At 45.6% G+C, this 19961-nt stretch overlaps 1 protein-coding gene across 2 annotated transcripts in view; it reads left to right on the top strand.

Annotated features, from left to right (window-relative positions):
* The window catches only part of LOC119161279 (QRFP-like peptide receptor), a 280506-nt gene extending 272979 nt beyond the window's left edge, over positions 1–7527 (top strand). For both annotated transcript variants that reach the window (XM_037413671.2, XM_075879600.1), the window contains exon 7: positions 6908–7527. In XM_037413671.2, the coding sequence (XP_037269568.2) occupies positions 6908–7107 (200 nt within the window). In that variant the 3' untranslated portion in view covers positions 7108–7527. The remainder of the gene's footprint in view (positions 1–6907) is intronic.
* Positions 7528–19961: the final 12434 nt, after the last annotated feature.

Genomic DNA, 19961 nt, shown 5'->3' with positions numbered 1-19961 from the left:
AAACACACACACACAAACACACACACAAACACACACACACACATACACACACACACACACACACACACACACCACACACACTGGAAGTTTGCTGATGTACTTATAGAGCGCCAATCAATTACGGCCGCCACCAGACACCAGTCCAAGTGATTCCTTCGGGAACCTGAGTTGTAATTGCGAGCTATCAGTGACAATAACATGGAATAAATAGTAATAACCAAAATAATAAAAACGCACGAAAGAAATCCGGGTATCGGATGCAATTTCTTCCTTCCTTATGTAATATACCAAGTCAGATAATGCCCTCGTTTGCTGAAGTCGTCTTTGTAGTGACGCAGCGAGACGGCGTTATTGCTTCTCGCCTGTCTTACATCAGCTCGCCTCTCTCGAGGCAGCAGCAGGGTTGGTGAAGGCGTTTCCCTTCGGGCTCCGCAATTGAGATACACTCGAACAATAGCTTAAACTCGCCGCTAGGGAGAATGTGGCGGCTTGTCGAACCCCGCATCATACGTTGGACAAACATAACGGTTGTTCGACACGACCATTCATTCAACAAATTATAGTTAAGAAACTGTTGTTCATTTTTACTTTCTTTCTTTTCTCTGTCCCTCTTTCTTTCATTCATTTATTATTTTTTTATTGAGCAATACAGTACAATTACGAAATGGGGCCAAAATTGGGCGAGGCATGTATAGTGATGTGAAACATTGCACCGATCGCTGTATAGGCTAACAGGGTACATTTCCAGTGGGCGGGCCAGTGCGACCATAAAGAAATTGTGCAGTATGTGCATGGAGTGGGAAATGTGGCTGTCATCTTCCTACTTTCAGCCAATATTTGGTCCCTTATGTGGACAGACTTGGCGGGGCGTTAATTCGCGTTAATTCAGCAGATCGAGGGGTCGCAAGAGTGCACTGACCCCGCAGATAATTCTACACTAAACTGCACTTCACTGTAGGTCCGACCAAGCAGACGTGCTTAGCTGCAAGCCTTATAAAAGTCGGCATAGATAGGTTTGCTTTATGAAAGGGATACTGTGTTCTTAAATACGTACTTATATGCTGCGCTGAAGATACGTCTTTGGCCATTTGTTTTTTCGCTGTTTCATTTCCTGATTTTGTAGACAACAGTGCCAAGGACCAGGAGACGCGTGGAAGCAGTTGAGTGAATACGAAAGCCGTTACGAATGTGCGACTAAAAATGCACGCTGACTTACTCGGTCGCCCGAACAGCATAAGGCTTCTAACCACAGCTAATATGTTCAGAGATCTTGGGCTAAGGGCCCCAAACTGAGGCATGGTCACCTCACCTACAATTAGTTAGTGCTTGGTTAACATATCATGTGTACTGGTTTCAAGGTCAAGAGTTCGTTTAGTGGTTCCTACGCTTAAAGCCGCCAACACGACTTGTCATTCAATTTTATCTTTATTATCATTAAAAAAGTACAATACATATGACTTGTCATTCAATTTTATTTTTAATACCATTAAAAAAGTGCAATACATACCCTAATAATTTTAAGCCCTTCATGTATCCGCCTAAAAGGGTGTACTTAAACAATATGCGAGACCTGGTTGGACGTTGTGGGACCTTTATCCTGTTAAGGCGTTCCCATGGTATACACTTTACTTTGAAAATTGCTTTAATCGAATTGTTTGTACGAGAAGATTTCAATTAGTAATGATGTCTGGCATACTTCGGTCACAGCGGTCATTCAGCTATACAAATGACGAGTTCCCTGAATGTAGCTGTATCACCATGCGCTAATTTTTGCAGCTCGCAATGCTGTTTTCGCGGACGATGACGTCAACGTGGTGGCGCAGGGAAGAACCACATCGTTCTCACCCTATAATTTTCAGGGCCTCCACCGTATTCGACCGGCCAGCTTGACGCTCGCAATACCGGGCGCAGCGCTGCTCACAAGAATTAGGACGCACGGAAAAGAAAGTAATTGGATGAAGAGAGATGGAAGAACACCTCACTGGAACTGCGTGAATATGCTAGGATTAAAAATTGCCTGAGCAACTATTTTGTACGATTAGGTTGAAGGACGCAGAATTGTTGGTTACCGATTCCTAATGCGACTTTGACAGTGAAGGCCCTTACGCATTGATTTCATTTCGTTTGCCATTGTTAGCTTCCGTTAGTGTGTCTCTTGTTACCATAACTTATATAAATTTTATTATTCCTCGTCAGTTCTTCTAAGTTTTATGCACGTCCCATTGCCTTTTCTATGTCTGCGTGACTCTATATGCCTTTTATACTTTGATATAGAGTTATGATTTGTTATCAAACCTTTCTTAACTGTGAGAAATTCTGTCGATTCCTGTCTACTTTTATAACTTTCTGCCTAATTCTAATATTATGTATCTGTCTCTGTATTTATCGCAAGTCATCATCCGCATCATAGTAGCTAGGGAGGTCATATTAATTTTTGTCACATGTTTTTTTTTTCAAGATCAGCGTCATTGTTATTAGCGATGGTGACGAGTCTGATGACGACGTTTCTTGTTTGTTTGTTTTTTGCCACACAAGTGTAATTGACACCACCACATGATCACGTTCCACATGTGTAATATGCGGGACTGAAAAGTTTCGCCGTAATATACGTATAGCTCATATCCATAAGGCTTGTTTAGTACTCTGAGCCTGCTAATTCGAAGGCGGCTTTATTGTAGCTACTACTATATTTCTATTTATCTTTAATCTCGCTTTAATGTGGTTTAACCTCGTGCTCTAAAACATTCGCAAATATGGCTAAGGTACACCGCTGTCTCACTTGGAGAAAACTTCAGTTCGCTAGTTCGACTTCCGAATTGGCCTAGCTGTTTCTACTCGTATTCCTGGTCACTCTAATCTACTTGTCGAACGTAGAAGTATCTTCGCGACTGTTTTATTTTCCAATAGAATGAAAAATTTTTGGAGTTTTAAGAGTGGAAATATATACATTCTGGTCTACGTACTCAAACACTTAGCCATAGCAATGTGACACGCTGTTGTGGAAAAAAAATTGAAGAATGAATAAAAGCTCCACCTAAATAGCTTTTGTCACCTGGGGTAAATAAACGAGCACACAATGAATGGTGTGCAAGCCTTCTTCAATTTTAACTCACCGAAAATCGTCTAATTGAATTCTGTGATGTCATGTATGGAAGCACAACGCCACAGCCGCTGAGCTGCAGCAGTGGGTAAAGAAAAGTAGTCATTAGTGCACCTATTACGTATGGATGCATAGATATATTACTTCCTCTGCGTTACTGTAGAGTCTAAGCACGCATCCTTCACGGCACACTCTTTTCAGGTCTGAAGAGTTCGGGCCACTTGAACAATGCGAGGAGGCCGCGGGTATGACATATATGACTCGCACAGTATTTCTTAGGAGTATTCTAGCGATAAAGCATCTCTTGAAGGGGCGTTACAACTATTTGTCGCTGCGTTGCCTTAGTTACCGAGTCCGATATAGACTAGTCTTCTCTGCAGCTTCCCGTTTCTTCTCGTCGTTCAGAGCTCCGAAAACTCCGTGGTTGTAAACGTGATCGTGTATTCAAAGCCATAATTCTGTGATTCACTTAATGTGTCACTACTGGTGGTTCATGCGAAGTTGTTTTAAACACCTCCTGTTTGGCGGACGTAACTGAGGCCTACATTCAGAAGGGGGGTGAATGATGGGGGCTCTGGTTTTTATCACGTAATCTGGTGTTTATAACTATATGCATGCATAGGCAAACAAGTGGTGCTCGTGACTCTCTTAACTCCAGGAGAAATCATCGCGTCTTGCAGAGTGTAAAACCTGCAAGCTGGTGAGCTTCGACTGCAGAACGAACGACGTATACGACGTATTCATAAATAGGATGCACAGCGCGCCGCTCATGCATAAATATCGTATGGCACGCGATGACACGTGTCCTGTGTAGAGAAAACCGTCATCACTGACGACGCGGCATGAGCCAGTACACCATTATTATGAAGGATGAGGAAGAGTGGGAAAATCGAACGTTTAACATTGCTCACATCATTGTCTGCAAGCCATTAAGTCACAGAGGATAACGCAAGAGAGCGCCGAAAATTTTTTTCTCGTCTTTTTCTGACGCGACAGAGTTTGGCTAAGAAGCACGTGAGAACGCCTTTTGTTGCACCACCGATAGGTTGTCTTTATTCAGGTAATAAAACGCGTTCACCAGCGTGTTGGGTATGTAGAGCAGTAAAGAAATTGTTTAGCGCAGATACCCACTTTATTCACCAAGCACCACGTACACCACATGTAAGGCAGGCAAGCCTTTCTCTGTACACATATACGTCTCGGTACGCGTGCCAATGAGCGTAGGAGATACAGCCTCAATGTCAAAATAAGGACAGCTTCAGTGAAAAGTCTTTGGTGGTCTGTTGCCTGCAACTTGAAAGACAGCCCGGTGGTTACCTTAGGCTAACACTAAGGCGTAATCATTTTGCTTTCATGAAAGTCAACAACCAGCTTGCGAAGCACATAATCGAAGAATTCAGCGCCTACTCAGACGAAAACTTTTACGAACAGAGCGTTTTCTTGGGACACTAGCTTTTGAGTCCACATTCTCATGCTTAGTGTTCGTGGAGCATAATAAACAAGGGACACTCATTGATAAAGCTCTAATCTAGTACAGAGGTACTGAGCTCTCTTTGTAATCGTGCTGAATTACGGTCCACCTTGCCTCACTAATTCCCCACGAAAAGACGCGAAAAAAATGCTCACATTTTGAACGGGGTCTTATTTATTCTGTAGACGACAATGACATCTTTAATTATGACATAGAATATCTGCCCACAAAGCCATCAGCACTCTGAGGTCATAGTCAAGTATCTATAGAAAAATAATAAAATGATGTTTTAACTGCCAGTGTATGCACGCTGCTAAAAGAAATTAAGCTGCATGCAGCCTTTGTACCAAGCTGTACAGGTCTGTACCGAAACAGGAGCTGAGATGGACTTCTGAAGATTTTAGTGAAAATAACAAGTACTCGTAAATCATTTACAAGCACTGCGGGCCGTTGCTATGGGCAGATATGAAAAAAAAAATCCCAGCATAGCTATGGAGTGAATGATGATAAGTGGGGCGAAGCTTCGCGGCCTCTCAGCTCGGTATCCGCCTGTCTTTGTGTGCGTTTTACCGCGGCTTGTCGGGCACACATCTCCGACGCTTCTGTCTGTCTGTCTCTCTCTGTGCGTACATGTCTCTGTCTGTGTGTGTGTGTGTGTTTGTGTGTGTGTGTGTGTGTGTGTGTGTGTGTGTTTGTGTGCGTGTGTGTGTGTGTGTGTGAGTTTGTGTGTGTGTGTTTGTGTGTGTGAGTTTGTGTGTGTGTGTGTGTTTGTGTGTGTGTGTGTGTTTGTGTGTGTTTGTGTGTGTGTGTGTGTGTGTGTTTGTGTGTGTGTGTGTGTGTGTGTGTGTGTGTGTGTGTGTGTGTGTGTGTGTGTGTGTGTGTGTGTGTGTGTGTGTGTGTGTGTGTGTGTGTGTGTGTGTGTGTGTGTGTGTGTGTGTGCCTCAACGCCATCTAGTGATCGCCTCGCGTACTGCAACAACGCAGCGTCATCTAGTGAACATTGGGAGAAGTAAGGGGTGGCTACGACGACGGCGAAGGGACTGAGCCACAGCGCAAGGAGCTTAACGTAACGAAGAACCAGCGTAAAAACTTACAACTTCCGGTGGTGACATGTCGCCAGACAGAGTTAGCCAGACGGACAAGAAATGACGTACCGAACATACCAGCGCTGAACAAGACGACAGCGTACCGTTCGTTAGAGCTGGGGATATTAATGTAGTACACGCTTATATATGTACTTGCATGGCGCAACAAAAGAAGCTGTGCAGTCTGGCTTTGCTCGTGCCCGCGCGCAAGAATGCGCCAACGAGCGCTGCCTACATAACGTTTCTATAAAAGCGACATCTCTTCTGTAATGCGAAAGCTGTCATTAGGCGAAACAGTGCGCTACTTTGCAGAAGCCCGTGTAGCCAATGTAGTACCTAGAAAGGTCACACTATGCACACGTCAACTCATTTTACTGAAATACGTTTATTCGTTCGTAAGACTTGGTTGAAAGAGTGGCCTCGCTGACTGCTTTGCCTTAAACAGATTCCCCAATTTCGTGCGATACGCCGAAACTGTCTAAATGGCAAAATATTTATGAACGGAACGGAGCCATCTCACATTCCTTTGTCACAAAGACAGAGAGAGAAAAAGAAATAACATTTATTTACACCCGTGGAGAATGATTGGGGAGAAGGCTGGCCTCTGCCTCCATTCATCCTCCTAGCACGTCAGCCGCATTTCCCTGACAGTTAATTTGTTGCCAAAGTTTACTCGCTTTAACCAAAACCAAAGATCACAAAAGAACTATTTCAAAACCCGATGATGTAGTGATGCCTTCACCAACGCATGTACGCGTCGACATTGTTAGATTCCGAAAAAAAATTAAGTATTTGTGACAAAAGGACACGTCTTGTTGAGAAAGTCGTCTTAACAGAGACAAGTTGCGTAGCCAAGTGGGTAGTTTTTGAAAAAACCCCGTACGCCCGATAGTTTTACAGTTTGTATGTGTACTTATACGCCCGCACATACAACCACACGCACAAACATACGTAAGAGCACAAAAGTGCGTATACTAGGAAAGGAATACCACAGTGTAGTCAGACCCCCCTCCCCCTTCTTTCGCTTTTCCGAAAGAAATTCAGGCTGCGTTCGCCACGGATACGTCTACTGTACATGTAGTGTGTAATTTCTGAGCAATATGTGTAAGTGATAGGAAATGCTAACCAATGACGAAAGCGCGGTAATTCAGCTATATGGTCGCCTTGTTTCATGACCACCCTTTTCAATGGTATGGATGTCGTCATATGTTGCGCGTTTTTAACCAATGACCCATTTTTTTCCGATCGCAGGATGGTCGGTACGGTCCCGGCTTACGCTGACCACAGGACCGAACGCCGGCAGCGCCACTCGTCCTCTGCGGTTATGCGCCAAGACCTCCTACTCGGGCACTTCGTCCACTACAATGCTGCTCACCGCGCAGAGAGTGACACCCCCCGTGGCACGGTGCCCCTGCCGTCCTGGCCGGGTTTGTGCCGCCACTGACGTCTAGTGGTTAGAATCGGCGCCCCGGCAAGCCGCCGCCGCTGCTCCTCATTGGTTCCGTGCTCGCGGCGCTCGAACTGAAAGACGCGTGCACACTGCAGGGGGAAAAAATAATAAGCTGTGTATCTCACATCAAAAGAAAAGAAGGTGGAAAATCATCATCCATGAGCATGCCTTGGGCTATAGAATGAACGAAATAAATCTACCACTTGGGATGCGCACTTCTTGAAGCGTCTGATGATGGCACCTACGGCTGCAATTCATTCTGGTTCTGGTGCTTGCTTCACAGGGTGCACGTCTTTGAAAGATGCCATCAAAATTAATGAGCACGCATAGTTGAACCCATAGCGCTCCGCGGTTAATCTTACCACCCACCATCCTCGCAAAATGTTTCTCTTGGGATTCATTAAAATCTTGTCATCAGTTTTTTTGGAGTTTTTCTTTCTTGATGAATTATCCCCGACAACCTCGACATTGATGAAAGGAAGTACTTGAAACATTCCATATACCTAATATTCTAAATGAGGAATAACAGTAAGAAAAACTAGAGAAATAAAGGGCAGCACAGTGTTCGCGTAATTTTTTTTCTTTCATACATATTTCAATGAAACAACTTGCCTGATGCGGTTTCCACCGCGTCCAGTGAGTCATTTACAGCCTGAATTACGAAAAATCTTCATGAAATGCGGCCATGGCGAAGAAGTGTTAAGCTTTGCCTTCACTCAACCTCTCAATTCAAGCACTTATTTATTATTTTTGGACTGACGTTCATCGTGCGGCCATTGCTCACAATGATGCTGGATTTCATTTTATGTTTGTGTAACGTATACTGAGCCGTTTTTTTTTGTTTCTTTTCTAACATGCACTTGCTATAATATTGCCTTCTGTGCACATGGGGTCATGGGATTAAATAAAATGATCAGCGTCTTTATCGCTAACCAACATACACGGTAGCAAACTGCATGAGCCAATTAGGTGCCTCCTTTTGTTTTATTTTATTTTTTTTGCAGATATACCGCGCCGACGCAGGATATCATATTTGTTAATAAAAATTTGTTTAAAGAAAAGTTGGTGCCCTTATATGGTATTGGGTGCTCCTTTTCACAAAAAATGAAATTGGTTAACACCACAGTTTTGAAAGAAAGTCACACTTCAACCGATATAGCAGCATAATGAATGCTGCAGAAACAAATTGGAATTTTAGACGATCGCGCTCGTAGGGTTCAATTCCTTATCAGAATACATCAAAATTTCGTTACTTTATTTGAACGTTTTCGCATCACAGTCTCAGGAGTAGTTACATTGATATGAGGTGAACTTTCCGGCACGGTGGATACACAGAGCTCGGCTTCTGACTCGAAAGGCGCAAGCTCGATCCCGGCAGTCGCATTTCAGTGAAGATCAAATATTCGAGGCAGACGTGCTGCGAGGTCCAGTGCACGTTCAAGAACCCAGGTGGTCGTACAAGGCAACTGCGTCATTACTGCGCAGTTACGTGTGTAGTGAGCGTCACTTGAAGTCACAGTTCCACCTGAAAGAAGAAGGCCAAATTGAAGAGCCTAATTCACGATGTGAAAAAGCACGCGATGTAAAGATGTTCAGGTACACTCATTTTGTCGGGTAAACAAGAGGGAGCGAAGATTGTCCTATTTTTTACATCTTTCCTTTCTTTCTTACATTTCTTTTGTTTTGTTTATTTTTTCCCTGTTTCGCATTGCATAACACTCCCTCACTACGTAAGCATTCGGTTTTATTAAGGCAGTAGCCTCCCTGCAATGCTGTTTCCGGCCTCAATAGGCATGGCGTCTGTTATGCTATTTCCCGTTTAAAAATGCAGAGGGCTGAACTAGTCGGTAGGTGTTGATAGTAAAAAAGACAAGGCGTACAAACCCGGACAATGCATTGCTTTGCGAGATAAGCTTTAGTTTTGGTGCCTCTTTCTTTTCTTCCATAGCGCACCCTTTCGGCTGACGGCGTTTCTGATGTCCCGACTTCTCTTTTCTGCCCGTGTTTGCACTCACTGGCTCTTCACTTCTAGCCTTCGTCAGCCAGGCCCAACAAAAGAGCCGTAACGTGACAGTAGAAACGCGGGCGAGAAATGCAATTTTCTCGAAGTCAGTCTTTTCCCTGAAACGCGCGATTCCTGATATTGATCACACGTGTTGCCCGCAAATTTCTTTTTGGTCCGCCAACATTAAATAATTAAATGAAGCGCCCATGGCAATTGTACTGCTTCCTCATCGCTTTTTTCATCGTCCGTGGAATGCATATGCTTTATTTCAGTTCACATTAGGAAAGCATTAAGAAGAAGCTGCCGTAGCTGTGTTCGAAAATGTCCTGTGCGGGAACAGCATATTGGCCACAAGTCTAAGATAATCGACCCCACTTCATGATGATTATTGAAGCTACATAGTCGCCCTGTCACGTCTACCAACCCCTAACGACGTTTTAAATTCTATTTTCCTCATTGCGGACTTAAGTGGTAGATCAACCCGAGCCCCTAATTTTCGTGACGCTCTGCTTCATATATTACAGCGAAAGCTGTTATGAGATCACAACAAGGGTCGCTGGCGCCGTAGTTGTCCGGCCACTATCTCACGAAATAATAAATAAACTAAGTAAATCGGAAATACCGATGACCGGCTAGCAATCAAACCTGGGCCCTCTGTGTGGCAGACTGGTGCTCTGCCACTGAGCTACGCCGGCGCTTGAAGCTCCTTCAGAAATGGACCCGATATGCAGGCTTCATTTCGGGTAAGGAACCACGTAAAGGGACACTAAAAAGGAAAATTAGCTTTTCTGTTATCAGTTAATTGCCCTATTAGTCTTTTACAAATCCAATATCACTGCGCTCGCCGCGAGCAGACGCCATGAGCGACAAAACACGCCGATAGAAAATGCTCGTAGCGACACCACCTTGAAATTCCTGCTCCAAACGCCATGATGTCATAAAATTTGGTGCACTTCACTGAAGTGCATATTCGAAGACAAAAAAAAAGGAAAAGTTGAGAGGCGCACGTGAAGTATTTTCTTTCCCGTGCATCCCTCCCTGCCTACTTTCCAACGCCTTCATCGGAATGAGAGGAGAGAAGCACTCCACGAAGCCATTGGTCTGGACAGTGCCCCTTCTATTTCCCCAATGCCAGCCAGATACTCCCGATCCAGCTGCTCACCACCATCTCCGCATGCCCTATCCTGCTCTGTCCATTGCCTTGTCTTCGTGAGTGCTTAGAGGTCATAAGGTACAGAGCTTTAAGAGAGCCCATCATGAAGTGCCTCGTGATGGAAATCAAATTAAGTAATCTTTGTTCAGTTGCGTACAGATCCGTGGAGCGGCGTCTTGCATTCCTCGTGTTCGTAATGTTGGCTGTCACGCTGTGTAAGTGTAAGTAATTCTTAAAAAGGCGAAAAGAAGAGAAAAGTGAGCTCCGTAACTGTCTGCATCAGAGTGAGACACCTCAACAGTGACTCATGTTACGAAGCCACGACGCCAACACGGTCCCGAAGGCGCCACTGCGCCGAACTCCACCGTAAAGGTCACCAGCCGTTTGGTATTGTGTGTTATTAAGCTCGCGACTGCTTCTGCGCAGAGCTGATAGACGAGGCGACGGTGAGTTAAGGTAAGGTTTATGTACAGCATAGAAACAGAGGCGTTACGAATTCAGCACTGGGGCCGACAGCTTAGGGAGCCGAAGAGCCGAGATGCCTTCTCTCGCACGAATACGTCGGCTTCTTTCTGACGCCTAGGTCAACTGCTGGCGACGCACCGCTTTGAATTTTTTTATAGGCACCGGGTGGATATTTTGCATCACCAACGTACAACCAAAAGCGCCTCTGGCCGTGATGTCAGAATTTTCCAACGGGGATCCGCCACTGCGCGTGGTTGCACCCAAGGACGAGGGATGTTGCCATGCATTGCGTAAGACTCGCCAGACTGGAAGGCGCCGATTGCTTCATCGGCTCGTGGGCTGAGGGAGCTTGCTGTGCATTGCGTGACAGACCAGCGCCGCCGCATGATGACGTCGTTGAGTTGATCGCGTTTGGCGGGCTTGATCGCTGGCATGGACACAGATTGCCTTTGCAGAGGCATCGACGTTCGGTGTAGACTCCTAGGCGTAACACTCACGAGGGAGGAGGGTATGGAGGTATTAAAATGGATAGGGAGGAATAAAAGGGATAGAGATAGAGATAGGTGCAGAGAAAGAGAGACACACATACAGAAATAAGGAAAAGATAGCAAACATGGGCACGGTCGCAAGAGTCTGAGGACGGGTCACCACTCAGCGAGAGCTTCACGGCGTCAGGAGATGGCGTAGGATGAGCCAGTGAGTGGGCCAGAGCTGCGCTGTCGTCGGAGATGGCGGGGGCACAACCAGTCGGAACGAAATCCAGCGGTAACTCAGTAAAAAATGCGCTGTTTTGAGATAGCGCTACGCCGTTCGTGGCGCTATACGGGACACCAATGGAGAAGCATATAAGGGCCGGTTCACGCTAGCGGCAAGCATGCCTCACCGTGTTGCGTTTGACGTTCTCAGGCAGCTGTGCACGGCTGTTTTCTTCGCGCACGTCTGCCGTTCTTCGCCGTTTAAAAAATGGGTCCGAGACCCCTTTTTGTGCCGTTTGCCGGGGAGTGACGAAGCCAATCAGCGGCGGAGCAGTGGCATGACTGAGCCGCGTCGTCTGCTTTCACCTCTCCGCATCGTCTACGTCTGCCGCGGGACACTTCGAGTTGCTTGCTTCTAACTGCTCCGCCGTTTTCACGCTATGACGTACGTGTTGTTCCAAGACTACGTTCCATTAGCTTTCACCTCTCCGCATCGTCTGCGTCTGCCGCTGGACACTTTGAGTTGCTTGCTTCTAACTGCTCCGCCGTTTTCACGCTATGACGTACGTGTTGTTCCCAGACTACGTTCCATTAGCCTGTCCAGTATTTAAAAAAGGGCACTGCAATTCAAAATGACTTCTCACAAAGCGGGCGTTTGGATAAGTGGCGCCCAATATTATCAACAACTAAAAACGTGTAATGTATGCCCTCCAAGCTTTGGGAAAGCTCGCTGAAGCCTACAACATCAATTATTTGAGTATGACTCTCATAAACGGTGCCGAATCTATTCAACTGCTGTGAGGGTAGAAGCTAAAGGACATGAATCTATAAAGCGAATGGAAGCATCACTTCGGAGCTTACGAGCTACAGAGCGCACGGCGGGCGCTTGATAAATTTGAGGTGGTCGACAACTGCAATCGGAGTAACAGCCATGTTTGCCGGAGGCTGAAAAGCGTCGCCGGCGAAGCTTGTCGCGCACTTCAAACAGCTGTCCTGCGGACGGCGTCGGCCTCCCGTTTGCGGCACCATGATGTCAGGGCAGACTTGCCGTTAGCGTGAACCAGCCCTTACTGCAACGCAACTACATGCGCCGACTTCGAGAGCACTGTGATGCAGCAGTGGCATCCTTCGAGCCGCAAAGAAGGAGCCCGCGCTCCGCCGCGTTGGTCTAGTGGCTAAGGTACTCGGCTGCTGACCCCTAGGTGGTGGGATCAAATCCAGGCTGTGGCGGCTGCATTTTCGATGGAGACGAAAATGCTGTAGGCTCATGTGCTCAAATTTAGGTGTACGTGAAAGAACCCCACACTATTAGACAAAAGGTGGTAGTGCTTACTAACTTTGGGGTAGTAATGGTTTGTCACATATGTTACAACCCTGGTAGTATTGCAGTTAGTAACGGCAAAGCTGGTAACACTACCCTTGCTGGTACTACCAGCATTTAGTAACTGTTACTACCCTAGCCGTTTTCGCCCATGGGTAGTAACTTTTAAACGTTTCAAGAAAGAAAAAGTAGTGACCGATACTACCTTGTTTATTCAATTTGGCATATTATTTCTCCCCAACTAATGTTCGCCAATTAATGTCTCATTACTAGACAACTTCGGGTAATGAAGCGTGGTGTGTCATGAACGCGAAGTTTACATAGATCTAACAAGTTCACTATTTCTACGCATACGCGTAGTATGAAGTACGCATGGCGTATATATAGCCCCTACTTTGCTGGGGCATGTCTGGCACAGTGGAGCACTTGTGTTTCAGAATGAAATATAACAAATTCGAACCTAAAGCACTATGTTATACTACCTGTGTATATATGTTTGGGGACGTAGCACAAGACTTTTAACCAGCCTTACTTTAAAGAATTGTATGTCATATTTATTTATTATAAAAGGGTCACAAAAAGACATTATGGACAGTGGCCGAAACAAGGTTATGAACTCCTTCTCAGTGCATTTGAATGCTTCACATGGCTAATATATCAACGTTTACAAGGTAATATTCATTTTTGGGGTTTGACGCGCCCAAACAATGATAATGTTTTAGATAAACGCCGCAGTGGAGTGGTTGTGACTGTTTTCGGGGCTAATTGCGACCGTCTGGTTATTTTGATCCGCCGGTCTTGTTAAAATGCGCTGTAATTTACTAAGTTTGTTGTAATTGTCTATTGCAACGCGTGTACACTTGCCTATGGTTCGTTAACTTGTACTTCTCCGTTTCGACAATATCAGAATCACGTTTACACATCTCAGTTGCGTAATTTAAAACAAAATGTATTTTCTTGATCTATAGTTATGTTCTGCACTGTTTTTTCGTGTAATGATAATACGTCGAGACGATTCCTCTCATAAATAATCCGAATTGGAATCACACTATATTGGAAAAAATAGTCAACAGTCGGGTAGCAAAAAGGTAGTAATGGGGCAAGAAAGGTAGTAACGGCTGCAGTTACTACCTCTTCGATTCCAGTTACTAGCTGTTTACTAACATAGGTAATAAACAGGTCGCAAAAAGTTAGTAACGTACGGTAGCAGCTAGTAACTGTTTACTAACGTAGGTAGTAAACAGGTAGCAAAAGTGCAGTAACGGTCCAAGTAAGGTAGTAACCACTGCAATTACTACCTATTTGCTTGCAGTTGCTACCTTTTTACTAACTTTTTTTAAGAGTGCAGGGTGTTGAAATTTCAGAAGCCCTCCACTACGACGTCTTTCATAATCATCTGGTGGTTTTGGGACGTTAAACACCACATATCAATTAATCAAGAATGGTCCTGAAAGGACAAATCTGACATACTAATAATACTAGAGTGGGAAACCCGTCAGTCGCATCTCCGGGGGAAAGCACTTGGAAGCAAGTGTGATGCGAGCAGCACGACTCCTCCTAAAGGGAAGACAGGCTCAAGTTTGTGCAGGGTGCCTTCATGCACGCACAGTGGGCATCGAAGCATGCTCTTATTAAGTTTGCGCAGACCCGTTCCCCGCCCTAGAGGGCAAAGCTCCGGTCACTCGAAAGGGCCGCGCTTGCTTGGTTTTCCCATTGCGCGCAGGGAAAATTAACTTATGCTCTTTGGGCCTTTTATCTCACTCTTTGACGCTATCGGCGCCGCTTTTTCGTCATCATGCAAAGCAGGCACGCACTCCTGGTGTATTGTGACCTGCTACCGAAGTTTAAAAATGTCAAAGAGCTGGAAACTATCCGCGAAGCTCGACCGTTTCCAATGCAAGCATGCGAGAAGCAATTACGTCAAGAGTGGTTTATGGCAGTTCATCGACACTTCCGCGGTCTTGTCGCTTTGAAGAATTTTTTTCGGCCTGCTCCCTATTGCCAACTATTAACGGGGAGAAACGTCATGGCTTGATTCATATAAAAAAGATGTGCATTTATAAGCTAAAGCTACAGCAAATAGACAACCACTCGGCATTTCAAGATGGGGCATTGGCTTTCTGAGACACCCATTTGAAATGCGAAAGTGGGGGGAGCTTGCTAGCTTCATACAACACCGTTAGAATGCCGTACTGTGAGCAATGCAAGTGTTTTATTCAGCTGATGGCTGTACAATTCGCGTCACCACTCAGTGTAAACATATTAATGCTCCGTGTTCGCGTTGGGCGTTTGTACGGACAGGTCTTGTAAGCGACACCCACCGATATCCTAACAGACTGAGGTGTCGCGATGCTAAGATGCAAGTCATCAGTTCGATTCCCGTATACGCCATATGCATTTCCAAGGGAACGAAACATATAATAATACTACAAGTTCTTAGGTTTAGGTGCAACAATGGCAGAAATAGTGTTTTGAGATTGCATATTTCAAGCGTATGGGGGCATGACGCCTAATGTAAACAGAAGTGGCACTCGGTGTGTGTGCACCCTCTGTTTGTTTTCGTCGTCGTGCCTTACATTTCTATTTGATTTAGGTGCACGTTAAAAAACAAAAAAAATCCTCAGGTGGCCGGAATTAATTTGCAGAGTCTCACACCACGGTGTCCCTCCAAATGATATTATGGTTTTTGCACGTAAAAAATCATATCTTGGCTTGCACCTGAGCTGCGGGTGGTATACAGATGCAGCTATGAAAACAAGTTGAAAAAAGAACTGAGGTGGCAATAAAATTTGCGATGCTCTCGCGAAATTAGAAGCGGTTATCGCAGGTGAATCTTGGCGTAACCAAACCCTGCTCGATCCCAGTGGGTATTGTGTAATACCGTGAAGACAGAACAACCGAAGCGACATTTGAATCAGTAAACACGCTGCGTGGTCGGGCGTGAATATTATCCGAAATGAATCATGCGCTGCAGGAAACATGGATATGCATGGTCAAAATGGGTATGAAATAGCTTTTGTGTGTGTGCGCATCATTATGCTTTCAAAAGAGCTATGAAAAATCTAAGATGGCATTGAACTTATGATACCATGTTTCAATGTGCAATGAAAACCTTAGAAACCGTCAGTGGATGGGTGGATGGATGGATGGATGGATGGATGGATGGATGGATGGATGGATGGATGGATGGATGGATGGATGGATGGATGGATGGATGGATGGATGGATGGATGGATGGATGGATGGATGGATGGATGGATGGATGGATGGATGGATGGATGCTATCAGCGTCCCCTTTATAACGGGGCGGCGACATGTGTGCCACCAGACTCGCAAGAAAAAACTGAAAAGAAATCTTAATTTTTATGCCGGCCTAATGCCTTATCTACTTCGACCAAATCAATCTTAATATAACGCGCGTGGCACATCGCCCCCTGGCCGAGGTTGGGAGGCCTATTAGCTTGGTGTACGACCGATGGCGGCGCTGCGAACCGCGCTTGTATAACATGAGTTTGAAGCTTCGCACGCTTTCGAGGCGCGGTGCCGTATAGAAACCACAGTCGTGGTAAACCTCTGCAAAGACGCAGTTCAGTTAGTTTTATTGTGCGCGGGGGCTACCGACGCTGTTCAAACACTTGTGAGTGTCGGCTTTTGACGCTAATTTCAAAAGCACAGCGCTTTTTTCCAACTTTAGCCGCTTGTCTCCGCGGCGAGTGCTGCGCAATGGTGGAGTACAGCTCCGTGCCTCCACATGATCACCCACCCGTAAAAAGGGCGTCAGCTTTCACAAACATGCTAAGAACTTGAAGCTGAGAAAGAAGTGAATAAACTCAGACAGAGATACCCGCCCTACGCCCCACTTTTCTGTAAGCTTGCTACCATGTTTCGGTGCTTCGCCAGTACTTCCGCTATTCATTGCACGTATGCTACAGGCGTACGCCACTTACACCAGGTGCAGTGCTCTCCCAAAATCTAGCAGGAAGGCCCCTAGACAGGGAGCCGACGACGTGGCCTCCGAGTCGCCTCTGGTAAGCCCGCCTCGCGAGCGCAACTGAGCGGCGCAGGACATCTGAGACTGCAGCTTTATATGGTTGATGTACGTATTATATACGCAGTTTACTGGTCAAGCAAGCAAATGCCTAGCACACTGCTTACTATAAATTCATAAGCGTTACTGTTTTAGTGCACATTCACAAAAGGTTTTCACATCATCTTTGTGGCCCTCTACGCGGTATATACAATCAGCGATAGCCATTTGTTATATTCTAATACCCAAGCGACGACTCTGCGCGATATTATTTTGAATTACTTAATGATCTCTCATTGAACAAACGTTACTCAGACAAACTGCAGTCGTTTGCACCGGCCAGGAGGTGCACTAAGGCGGAACTGGCCTTCTTCCCGAGTTACACCATTACCTACCCTTCAAGACTGTGATACAACACGGGCTTATTATGCACTGCATGCCAGTGCCTATAACTGCAATCCAAGCAGGATAACCTCAAACTGGGTAATTTGAAGCTGATTTGAATTTCTAGTAAATACCATGAACAGTTGATTGACTGCTGATGCAGCAATTTGAACAGCTGCTCTGCAGTAATTATATTATGTGTTGTTTGCGAATGCTAGGGTGGCAGAAATTAGTGATTCCCTCCCATATTCTCGTGTTCACTGGCACTTCACATAACATACACTCAGTAAAAGAGCAGGCGTGTTCTTCTCTTTGGGATTGTTGTGCAAGCTAACGTCTTTTTCATGAACGGACGAAGCACACGGAGGCACAGAGGAGTACTTCACCATTGCGCAGCACTCGATCACCACGGGTCGTTGTGTGGCAGGTTCACGCGTCCATGTGTTTGTAGGACCATAGCCACGAAGGTGATGCGATCTCCACTGAGAACATCGGCTGCGCACATTAAACAACGTGACCTGCGTCGTACACCACCATGCCATCGATGAGACACCGCATCGTTCCGCTAGCTGTATCTACATGCTTGTGGATGCTGGGAAAAGACACGCTTATAGAAACTTCAAAACACCCGAACTAATTAGTGTTGCGTGGTGGAAACTGCACATGACGAGCGAGAACACTCACACATGTAGTTTCACTTTCTGACCAGAAATGTGCTCGGCGGCATCAGCGTGCTCATCAGCCGTCTGGGAGGGGAGAGTCCATTTGCACCTCAAGAGCTCGGCGTCACGTGACCAAAGGTAAACGTCACATATGACGTCATTGGTAAAGCGATCGGCTTCAAATGTCACTGCAACTGGCTACGTCTCGCCAAGCAAGAATGAGGCCACGTGACAAAAAAGAAAGAAAGAAAGACGCTTTTTATTTACATTATGGTTCGCTTAAACTTTTTCAAGTTACCTTACATTCTTGTGTTCGTCATCTGCGCTGCATAGTTAGATAACTTGGCAGCTTGATTTAGAATTTACTCCATTACTCCGCGGTACCCCGTATTCTTCTGCGTTGCACTAATTCACACCGCGTCGCAACTTGTTCAAAGAGTAATAAGATTTTTCAGAGTTTAAAATTACAAATGCAGATAAAATTATTAGGGACGCCGTAGTGGAGGGCTACGGTAATTTTGACCAACTCGCGTTCTTTACTGTGCACCTGAATCTTAGCACACGGGTCTCAAATATGTTTTCCTCCATCGAAAATGCTACCAACACACATTCAGACTTTCGGATCACCTATAGGCAAAGGAACCAGGGCGAGTGCTCGTTTCACTGGTGAGTCGTGTGTTGAAGTGCGTTACGTAGTACATTACATGTCACTGGTCAGCACATTTCTCTAAAACAGCAAAAAGGCGTGCTACGGACTGCACTGATGACGTTTTCCGATTGCCACTATTTTGAAAGATCCAAAAGCCGAAAAGGTTAAGTGCCTAAGTATGGGCTGTCAACAACTAGATATCCGTTTGCATGGCGCCAGAAAGTGCTGGAGCGTGCTAATATGTCATTATAAACAAGTTTATGGATCCCTGTAGTTGTCGACTGCTCACTAGTTATACGTTGAAGAAAAAGGGCTATTTGGGCTAGTTGGTTACATTGCAATGCTCACTAGTTACTTAAAAAATTAGAAACGTCTACTGTGTAATGTTGTGAGGCAACCGAATGGCCATCGGGAAGACTACAAGCTGTACACCTATAAACTTCAGTAGATTTGTTTGGCGTGTACTGCATGACGCTAACAGTCGTATCAGCAAATGCATGCAAACATGTTCCTATATATGTTTGCCGCAAAACAACAGGGCGCCTACTTGACCAGCCGTTTATGTAGGCTACCCATACAAAACACACTTGGTACTCCCCTCAACAACCTTAATTACTCTCATACCTACACAAAGACACGTGACAAGTCCATAAGCACCACAGAGGAGTGACTTCGATTACATGAGCTTCTTTTGCCGGGCTATTTATTCCGACAGGGCGCGCTGCGTCGAAGCGTAATGGTGGCAACAAAACGTCCCTCTCCGCCTGCTTTAATCTGTCCCATGGAGGAGTCTTCCAACCCCGTTTCTGTTTTTTTTTTTTGGTCACTTCACCTCAAAGTCGCTTGACAAGGCGTAGCCAGTTGAAGCCGACCACTTTTGCAATAACGCCATATGGGACGTTTAACTTTGGGTCATGTGACCCGGAGCTGTTGAGGCGCAAATAGACTCTCCCATTTGAAAGGTTTCTCGACCCTGACGATAGGGCTGCTACTAAAAAAAATCACAATTGCACTCGAAAACATCCGTTGTGAGCGTTAGTTGACCCTCGCGAGGTTGGTCGTTTGACAAGGTTTTCGCACGAAACAGACAATCCGCGCAAAGAAGCAGGGGCTCCTGCAGCGCGGTTGAGAGCAGAGTTCATAAACTGACGTCACACGTGAGAGGGCGTCACTCTAAGATCTTGAGACCAATAGCGCCGCATCACGACCACTCTCTGAATTGGGGTGGACTGGTAGCTCTCGTGGGGAAGCGTGCGTTTTAACTGGCATTGAAGGAAATAAAGAAGTCGTTGGTCTGGGGATGGTGGGCAGCCGTGAGAAGGCGATGCGTGTCAACTTAGCGCAGCAGCTCATGAAAGAGGGCTGCAGGCTCGACTTCCTGCTCTTCTCTCCATCAAAATCGTTATAGGGCATCCGAAGCAGCCATTTCAAGATGTGACAACTGCTTCCGCGAATGTTGCTGCAGAAATGTCTTAAAGCCGGATAGCTTCTGGC

The sequence above is a fragment of the Rhipicephalus microplus genome, chromosome X (genome assembly GCF_043290135.1).
Source record: "Rhipicephalus microplus isolate Deutch F79 chromosome X, USDA_Rmic, whole genome shotgun sequence".
NCBI lineage: Eukaryota > Metazoa > Arthropoda > Arachnida > Ixodida > Ixodidae > Rhipicephalus > Rhipicephalus microplus.
This window is presented reverse-complemented; position numbering and strand designations above follow the sequence as displayed.